General features: G+C 54.2%; 1 protein-coding gene across 1 annotated transcript; it reads right to left on the bottom strand.

Moving 5' to 3' along the window:
• Positions 1-470: 470 nt before the first annotated feature.
• MYL2 (myosin light chain 2) lies at positions 471-4,390 on the bottom strand (the record flags this gene model as incomplete). The annotated part of the gene is given in 8 exon segments (XM_080628587.1): positions 471-569; positions 656-704; positions 787-862; positions 1,925-2,029; positions 2,863-2,938; positions 3,259-3,348; positions 4,276-4,326; positions 4,328-4,390. Coding segments are annotated over 8 exon segments (609 nt in total).
• Positions 4,391-9,166: the final 4,776 nt, after the last annotated feature.

Here is a 9,166-nt window from a genome sequence, read left to right as displayed (position 1 = left end):
GTAGCTACTAGGGAGGAGATGGGGACCATATTCCCAGGCCTGCCCTATGCCTGCCCAAGCAGTGTGCTTGCTGGGTGTTCCCTGCTAACCTGGAAGGAGCAGGCAGCTCTCTGCTGCCTAAAGTAAAGCCGAGCTCAGTGCTGATCCGGGGCTGGTAGGACCAGATGGCTGCTTGCCACAGCCCAAACAGGCTGCTTGGGGCTGGGAGCTGGGCCAGGCTGGGACATGTTGAGGCAGAGGGACTGAGGGCACATGGGGGTGATGTGCAGTGAGGCTGCAACGGTGGGGGGTGGGTCTGGGAGGGATCCAAAGACACAGGCACACCACACAAGCACACCACACAAGCTCATGCACTGTTCACACCAGCGGCTGAATTTCTTCTTGCCAAAAGGCAATTTAATGTGGATGCCAGTCACACGTTCCCCATGGAACATGTGGGAGCCAGGGAGAGGCGATCTTGCAGTGCCCAGTTAGTCCTTCTCTTCACCGTGTGTAATAACGTGGACGAGGTTTTTGTAATCCAGGTTGCCAGACATGTCCGGAGGGAAGGCTGCAAACATCTGCTCAACCTGTCGGGAAGGAGACAGGTTGGAAAAGTGGCACAGAAGGGGTTTGTGGCTGGGGGTCTGTTGGGATGGAGGGAAGGAGCTCCTACCTCTTCCTGGGAAAACCTCTCCCCCTGTGTCATCAGCATTTCTTTGATGCTGCAATCAAGAGAGTATGGTGAGCACCAGGGAGGCCTCAGGGAGGGCACCCGCCCTCCCCTTGGACAACCCCTGCACTCACTAGGCAGATTTCAGTCCTTTTCCCTCTGGATCGAACACCTTGAATGCATTCAGGATCGTCTCCTCCGGGTCTGCTCCTGCAGGTGACATGGGCACAGCCATTGGAGGCAGTGGAGGAGGAAGCCAACTCCAGCCTCCTGCTTCCCACAGTCTTTGGGGGTAGAAAGGGAAAGCTGGGAAGCATCATTCCCATGGGAATGTGGACCTTGCAGCTGGGGTCTCAAGTGGAGGTGGTGGCTGTTGAGGAGCAGCTGCAGGGCTGTGGTGTGGCCGCAGAGCAGGCTGTCACCACTGCCCGGCAGCCGGCGTCTTATCTTATCTTTGGGTGTATTTATAGAGCTCCAGGCTTTTGGGGCTGCAATTCCTCCTGGAGAGGTGCAGGGAGGCTGCATGCCTTGGGCTGTGTGTCAGCAGGCTCAGAGGCACGGCGGGATCTCTTTGTCCCCTCTTATGGGGGCAGCAGCATCACAGCCTGTTGCTTTTCTTAAAGGTTGGGAAAACTGAGGCAGAGACCTGCTCACACTCTACAACAGGTTAGAGAGACCTGGAATAAGATCCAGGTCTCCAGATGGGCAGCACCAGCCCTGTCTGAGACTGTCTTGCAAATCAGTGTGAATTTTGGGGCGCAGGGATCTCACCGGGGACACTTGCTCAGGGTACATGATGCTCTTGGTCCTATCTGTGGTGTCTGAGGACAGGGATGTAGGAAGAGCACCCAAGGCCAGGATTTGGAGGATGAAAACTGGAACTCTTGGGAAGAGAGGTTGCTGCTGGAGAAGATCCCACCATAGCCTCTATCTCTGGGGGATCCCTGTGCTGCCATTGGGAGAACGTGACACTAAGGGATGTGGGAGGGATGTGAGAGGGAAATCATTTCACAAGTATCCTGTGGTTGTCCCCAGGTTTGACCTCTTGGCCATGATATGGGAGCATCCCACTTCCCATGCTCTGCATGCCACAGTATAGCAGCCAGTGCCACTTGCTTTCCTTTAGCGGCTCCCATCTGAAGCCTCCCAGGACCATTTGAGGGATCTCCCTGGAAGGGTGATGGAGGCCCTGGGAGCTGTGTGGCTTCCCCAGGTGGGACAGGATATTGGTGATGGTGTTGGTGCCCACTGACCCCCCAGCTGCCCTCTCACCCTTGAGTTTCTCCCCAAACATGGTGAGGAACACGGTGAAGTTAATGGGGCCGGGCGCCTCCTTTATCATCTCATCGATCTCCTCATTCTTCACGTTCAGGCGCCCTAGGAGAGAGCAGCAATGGGTGTCCATGTCCAGCTGCAGGTATGTGCAGCCCTCCAGGCTCTGCTCTATTGCTGGAGGCTAAAAGACACACCATGGGAGCCTTTCCCAAAGGTTTTTCCACCAACTGAAGCAGCACAGCCCTGGGGAACCACCTCTGACAAGGAAGGGCAATGAAGAAGTGAGGATGGGAGAATCTTGTGCTGATTTTCATCATTTCCATCTCTGGTTTCTCCAGCCTCAGGATCACACAAGAGGGCTGCAAAGGACTGAGCTGTGCTGCTTCCTTCCCTCACTGCCCTATGGAGCAGCCTGCTTCAGCCCTCCTTGGAAGATGTTTTGGGTTGAAACCAACAGTGCTGCTCCTCCGTGTGTCAGAAGTGAACAGGACTGAATGCCTACATCCTTTTACATGAGGTTGGGTGTCTTTGGGACTCCCCATCCCCATCATCACTGGTTCATGCTGGCCTCTGTGACCAGAGAGTCAAGCTCACAACTTCACAGCTTCCCACAAAGCCCATAAATGCCGCTAATGCCCTTACACCCAGGGATGCTGTGGGATGGGCCTAACCAGGTCCTTCTTAGCTGAGAGAAGGCAGGGAGAATTTGGCCATGCACAATCCAGCATCTGGATCTCTGGGATAAAACGCCTGCTGCTGTGGGATCTGCTCCCACACAGAGCTAACAGAAGTGGGTTTGGATCAGGAGGTTTTCAGTGAAGCAGCAGATCCAGTTACTGCAGGGGCTTGGTTAAATGGGGGCTCACAGCTGGTTTCTCACATAATAGGTCTGATATTGTCTAAGCTGTTAGGGAGGATCCTAAAGGAGGGCTCACCGAGTGCGGCAAAGGTGTCTCTCAGGTCTGCCTTGTCGATGAAGCCATCCCGGTTCTGATCCATGATAGTGAATGCCTGGAAGCACAAGAGGAGGACAGGGAGCACAGGGAGAAGGAGAGTTGTTGGCCTTTGCAAAGGCTTTAGTATCCTCTTCCTCCTCCCTTTGACTTGGATGGGACAAGGGCACCTTGAGCCCTCACAGGATGGAGCAACAACCATCACCCAAATGCAGCAGCAATCCTAAACCCCTGCACCCTTGGGTGTTGTGGGGTGATGGCTTCCTATGGCAAACCCTAACGCTGTCCATCACCATGTGCCAGCCATGCATGGGGAACATCACGAAGAGCTGAAGGTCACATCGCATCATGGACGCTCGGTCATCCAAACACACCTACCTCTTTGAATTCCTGGATCTGGGCCTGCTCAAACATGGAGAAGACGTTGGAATTAGCACCTTCAATCCTCTTCTTGGCTTTCTTGGGTGCCTGCAGGGGTTCAAGTATGTATCACTAATTCACTGGCTTTTTATGGCGTGGAACAAAGGCATGAAACTACCCTATTTTTAGGTGAGTCCTGCATGGTAGCTCTGGGTTGGTGCTGCTGCTCTGCTCTCTTCCCTGGGTGCTTGGTGCATTGCTCAGCTCTGGACACGTGCAACCCTCCAATGTTGAGGGGTGTTAAGATTCTTGCTTAAATTACAGCTCTATCTTTGCTTCCTTGATGAATTTAGCCAAATAGATCCCAGGAAAGATGAGCTGGGAAATCGCTTTCCCATCAAAGGCTATGGCAGGTAAAAGGGCTGGCACTGGGGTGAGATTGAGATCTCCCTGGGTGGATATCCAGGTTTGGGAGTGCGCTGCTGAGGTTGCACCCAAGGGGTGCTCATTGGGTGCTTCCTTACCCTGCTGTGCCTCACTGAGAGCTCAGCTCTTATTAAACTGCTTAATAAAAGAATCTGCCTCCTCCTGCAGTGAGGCTTGGAACAACCAGAAACAGCTCAATGTATCTTTTATAAGGAGCAGAGAACAGAGCCGCTTGCCATCCCACCCTGCCCATTATCCCTCTTCCCAGCCTTTCCCTCTAACCAGGGGGGGTCTGCCAGAGAAGGGATTTTAGGGAATACAGTGGCCCTTCCTCTCGCTGTATGGAGGAAGGGAAAGCAGCAGGATGGTATTTGGATCCCCAAACCCTCTGCCCCCGTTAGAAAGCTCTGCTAGTATGGGATACATCTCTGTTCCCCATGGGATGCTGCTGATGCAGCCAGATTGCTCACCCCCTTCCCAGGGCAGGAGGGACCTTTGGCCATCAGATCCCTGTTGCCTCCATTATTCCCTGCACGTTAAAGCTATCCTGGTGAAAAAGCTGACAGATTTTGCCTCTTCCCATTGAAATTCTGGGCTCTCAGTACTCACCATGGCTTCACGCAGGTACCGATGCTGCTGTGAGAGGTGTCTCGGAGGCAAGTCCCTCCTTCCCCTTGGGCTGAAACAATAAGTACATCCCACCCCAGGTTAAAAATAGCCTCATGCCCACTTTTGGCTGTGGTAGGTAAATCCGCCACCCCCAGCGCTCTTGTCTCAGGCTCTCTATGTCCCTCTCTCTCTAATCTGGAATAGCAGCTTCTTGTCAGCGGCTGACGTGACATGTGCGAGCCAAAGAGGGTTTCAAGGTTAACCAAGTGGCCCCGCAGCTCCCACACTGCAGATGCTGACCCATGGTGGGGACTGCACAGGAGCAATCCCACCTGCGGTTGTCACTCAGGATGGGGCCGGGCTTTTCCCCTCTGCTGGGACATGCAGAGAGGGTTTGGGCTGTGGGGACCCCCAGTTACAGTTGCCCAAGGATAAGGATGTTTTGCCTTGGTCCTACCAGGCAGCTTTGGGAGCCTTTATCCCTATCACAGTGTGTCAAAGCAGGATGCTGTGGGTAGAGAAGCCTCCCTGTCCTGCCTGCAACTGGATCCCAGCACTGTGATGCTCCAAGGGCCTGACAACCCCATCTCTGGTTGAAAGGTGACCATCCTGCTGCATGCAGCACCCTATTTGAGATCACTGGGACAAGGCTGGATGTGATGCTGAGTCCCACAAAGCAGGGCAGGCACACAGGGCTCCTCTCATGTGTCACCCCCCACCGAGGCACCTGTCACACACTTAAGCCAACCACTTGCTCATCCTGGTCCCAGCGACATGCATGGGATTAACTCACCCCATCCCTGGTGTGGAGCCACATCCTGCAGCACTCGGGAGCAGCCATCACGGTAGGACGAAGGGTGATGGGCTTAAACTGAAACAGGGGGAGTTAGGATTAGATATAAGGCAGAAGTTGTTCCCTGTGAGGGTGCTGAGGCGCTGGCCCAGGGTGCCCAGAGAAGCTGTGGCTGCCCCATCCCTGGCAGTGTTCAAGGCCAGGTTGGACACAGGGGCTTGGAGCAAGCTGCTCCAGTAGAAGGGGTCCCTGCCCGTGGCAGGGGTTGGAGCTGGAGGAGCTTTAAAGTCCTTTCCAACCCAAACCAGTCTGGGAACCTGTGACTCTATGGCCTTGACCTCGTGGCTGGGGCATGGGTGCTGCTGGACTCGCTGCCCAGAATCATCCCCGCCACATGCCAAGGAGTCTGGAGGGCTGGAACAGGGCTGGGAACAAAAGAGACGATGAAATCAGATCCCTGGAGCTTCAGGCTCTGCCCAGACACTGCCCTTGTTCCCCCAGAAGACACAAATACCCTGCTTAATCCCTGGCACTTGCCATTCGGATGCACTTCAATACTGGGCTGACACGACCGAGCCAGTAAGGACGATATTAAAGGGAGGATTTAAGAAGCCAGCAGGGAAATGAGTAGGGAAAAGTGCCCAGAGAGGGGAAGACTCCTGATCTGGGAATGACTGCCTCGTCTGGATGGAGCTGTAGCTGAGGGAAGGGATTTCAGGATGGGGTTTGGGCTCTCTCTGAGCAAAAGGGCAGACAAGAGAGCCGAGAGGCAGGGATGGGGAGAGGACCAGCCCTGGGCATAGCCAGGGATGAGGGGGATCAATCTTGGTGCGGATGCTCCCTCCTCCTGCCAAGTTCAGCTGGATTCATCACCCAGCCGAGCCCAATTACCTTAATTTGTGGCATTAAGGAAAAATCCATAAGCATCAGGGAAGTGATGTGTAGCAGTTTAATGGGACTGGTTGGCCGTGGAGCCGCCGGCACCCCCTGGATGCTGCCCATTGCCATCCATGGCTCCATGTCCATGGCCAGACATGGCTGGTGGTGCAGGGGGCAGCCCTGGAGCCATGGAGATATCGCAGATTGGGGTTTCTTTGGGGGGAAGCACCATTTCTGCTTGCCCAGACTGGAATAGGTCAGACTTTGGTCTCTCCTCTGTGTTGCCCATGTTGTGGTTAGGGGTACAGTGGTGGCTGGGGGCTTCGAGGGGCTGGATGTGCAGAGTGTGGCACAGGAATGCTGGCTGGGAATGGGGTGCAGATGGCTGCCTGTGCTTCTGCTGTGATTTGTAAGACGGTGCATCTGCTCCACTGCTCACTTCTCGCTGTCAGACCTAATCCTCTGTGCTGCACAGGCTGGATCCTGACCCTACAGTGAGGATCCTGGTCCAGCCTGGGGATGGAGGTGGCTTCAGTCACATCTTCTCCTTCTCCTGCTGTGGATATAGAGGGATTTACTGGCACCCAGGAAAAAGGGAGTGCTTTAAATATGTATGTATGTACACATATGCCTATAGAGCTCCGTAGTGAACAAAAGAGCTGTTGGGAAGTGGCTGCAGCTTGTGAATGGATGTCAGGGAGTAACACACGTATCTGCGCCACAGCAAAATCAGGCGTTGCCCTTCTTATCTGCAAAAAAAAGCCTGTGTTTTACATGAAAAAGCCTTTCTAATTAATAGGACAGCCCCTCTTGAGCTCGATAAAAAATGGAGTCAAAAGGATTTGATTAACCCCTGCTCTGTTCACGGCGCGTGCTCTGCCTGAGCCAGACGCATGCCTGCGCCCAGCCAAGTCCTGCCCATGGCCGATAACGGGGCTTCATCATCCCATGGAGCCCAGCAGCATCATCCCCAGGGGTAGCCCCATCAATGGAGCTGATCTGGGGAGTTCCAGGCCCCCAGGGCCACACCAGTGGGTCAGGATGCTCCAGAGCCACGGCTCAATCCATGCCATTGCAGTTTCCTTATGAACATCTTCTGCTCCAGCTGACATTCTTCCCTGTGATCAGATACATTTGACTAAACTAATACATATGTATACACACCAGTACATTCCCATTCAAACCAATGTAAATTACCTTTGACCAATACATTTTCCTGGGAAATCGATGCATTTTAACACGGGATAATATTTATGAAATTGAATTTTTTATTGGAGCTAATGCAATTCTCTTCTATTTTATGCATTTTTATTAAACTAATGCATTTTAAATTAAACTGTTGTATATTAACTACAACGGCTGTTGGTACTTACCGTGAAATAATATATGTTTGCTGAAATCAATACATATTCCTAAACCTAGGAATTTCCTGTTAACAAGGCTATATCAAATATAACAAATGCATGTAGCTACTTCATTTGATGCTTATATACACTGCCTGCTGCATTTGTTTATTGGTAATGATTATTTTTAAAGGGAGAAAGATTATTAAAGGTTGAAGGATGGATTCCTGTGCAGCTGCAGTTTGAAGCTGGTGGTGGTTACTCTATCCCTGGTGCTCACAGTGAAGGTGGCCATTGGAGTAGCCAGGGTATCCCAGTGCTGAGGCCCGTCCTCTGCCACCGATGGCCTCTGTGTCCTTGGCCACATCCCTGCATCTCATTTCCCATCACACTGGGGCTTGGGGGGGTCCTTTCCTTGGGCTCATCACACTCCCCCCATAGCCTCTTTCTGCTGGCAGTGTCTTCAGGAGGGTTTTATCCACCTCCCCTTGGAGTTCAAAAGGTTTCCATGTTTAAGAGCTTATTCCAGACAGACTTAATTTAGCAGCTTTTCCTGATTCAGCTCCATTTTCCCTTGGAAGGATATATCACCGCGGTAATGGCCAGGAGGGTTTGCCCAGCTCAGGAGCCTGGGGAGGAGCTGCCACCCACTAAGCAGAGCAGGGGACCAGCTGGCCTGAGGATGGGGATGAGGATGAACAATATCCCATCCCCAAATTGGCCTGTCTGGGATGTGCCTTGTGCTGTGCACAGGATGCGGCCCCAGGAGGAGGTGGCCATCCCAGCCTTTGGAGCTACGGCGCTGACAAGGGAAAAGCCATAAATAGCAGCAATATCCACTGTGCGCGCCGAATGGTGCCATAGTTGAGATAATTTGGGCAAAGCAATAAAAGAGGAAAATTAATTAAAGAGGGTGTGCTAATTGTAAGGGGAATATGCCTGGATAGAAGTGGCCGTGGCAGAAAGGCGGCTGATGGAGGGGCCCGAGCATCCTCCCCGCACATCCTGGGGTACCCGGGGGATACCGAGGGCTGAGGCCGGGCACAACTCAGTGCATGTCCCGCGGGAGCAATGGGCACCAAGGGGAGACGGGAGAGTCCCCCGTGGTGTCTCAGCCTGCACTGCTTTGTCCCCATGATGCTCTCCGTGTCCCTTAGTGTGCTCCATAGAGGCGGGGGGTGTCCCCAGCCCTTCCGGTGCCCTCCGGTGCCCCCGCCCCGGCCAGGTAGGACGCGCTGCAGATGCCTCGGTGGCCACCAGGTGGCGCCGTTGTAGCGGGCGCTGTGCGGGCGCTGCCCGGACCCGGTAGGGCGGGGGAGAGGAGCAGGAGGGGAGAGGGGCGGGAGGGAGCGGGCTGGGTATCGGGACAGGGGGGATGCCATGAAGCTGCATCGCCTGCTGTAACCGGCTTCTGCGCCATCAAACACCTCAAACCATGTGTGAGAAGATGGGAAACGGACTGAGTGGCCCCATACCCAGCTGCGGGGTTGGCTCCGGCTTCCCCAGGCTGGCAAAGCCAGGCAGCGCTGGGATAGCCCTGATCTCTCCCACTGGAAGAGGCAGAGACCCTGCAGCTGGGGCACTGGGCAGGCAGCCCCTTGTGACGACTGACAGGGGCTGTGCTGTGTTCCCCTGCATGGGATGGGGACAGAGCTCTGAAGCAGTTGTTTGGGTCTTTGTGAGGGTCTTCCTGCTCTGGGACAAGCCCCAAGGCCTGACTTGTCCCCACTCATCCCTCGGTGGGGCTCCTGCTGTCCTCCTGCCTGTCCTGGGGACGAGGCCAAGCAAGCCCACCATCACCATTGGCTCATGGTTCTTGCTGCCAGCATCACCCCTCGACTGCATAATGGTGCCGGATCACCGCACAAAGGGCTTA

Source organism: Psittacula echo, assembly GCF_963264785.1.
Source record: "Psittacula echo genome assembly, chromosome: 13".
Taxonomy (NCBI): Eukaryota; Metazoa; Chordata; class Aves; order Psittaciformes; family Psittacidae; genus Psittacula; species Psittacula echo.
This window is presented reverse-complemented; position numbering and strand designations above follow the sequence as displayed.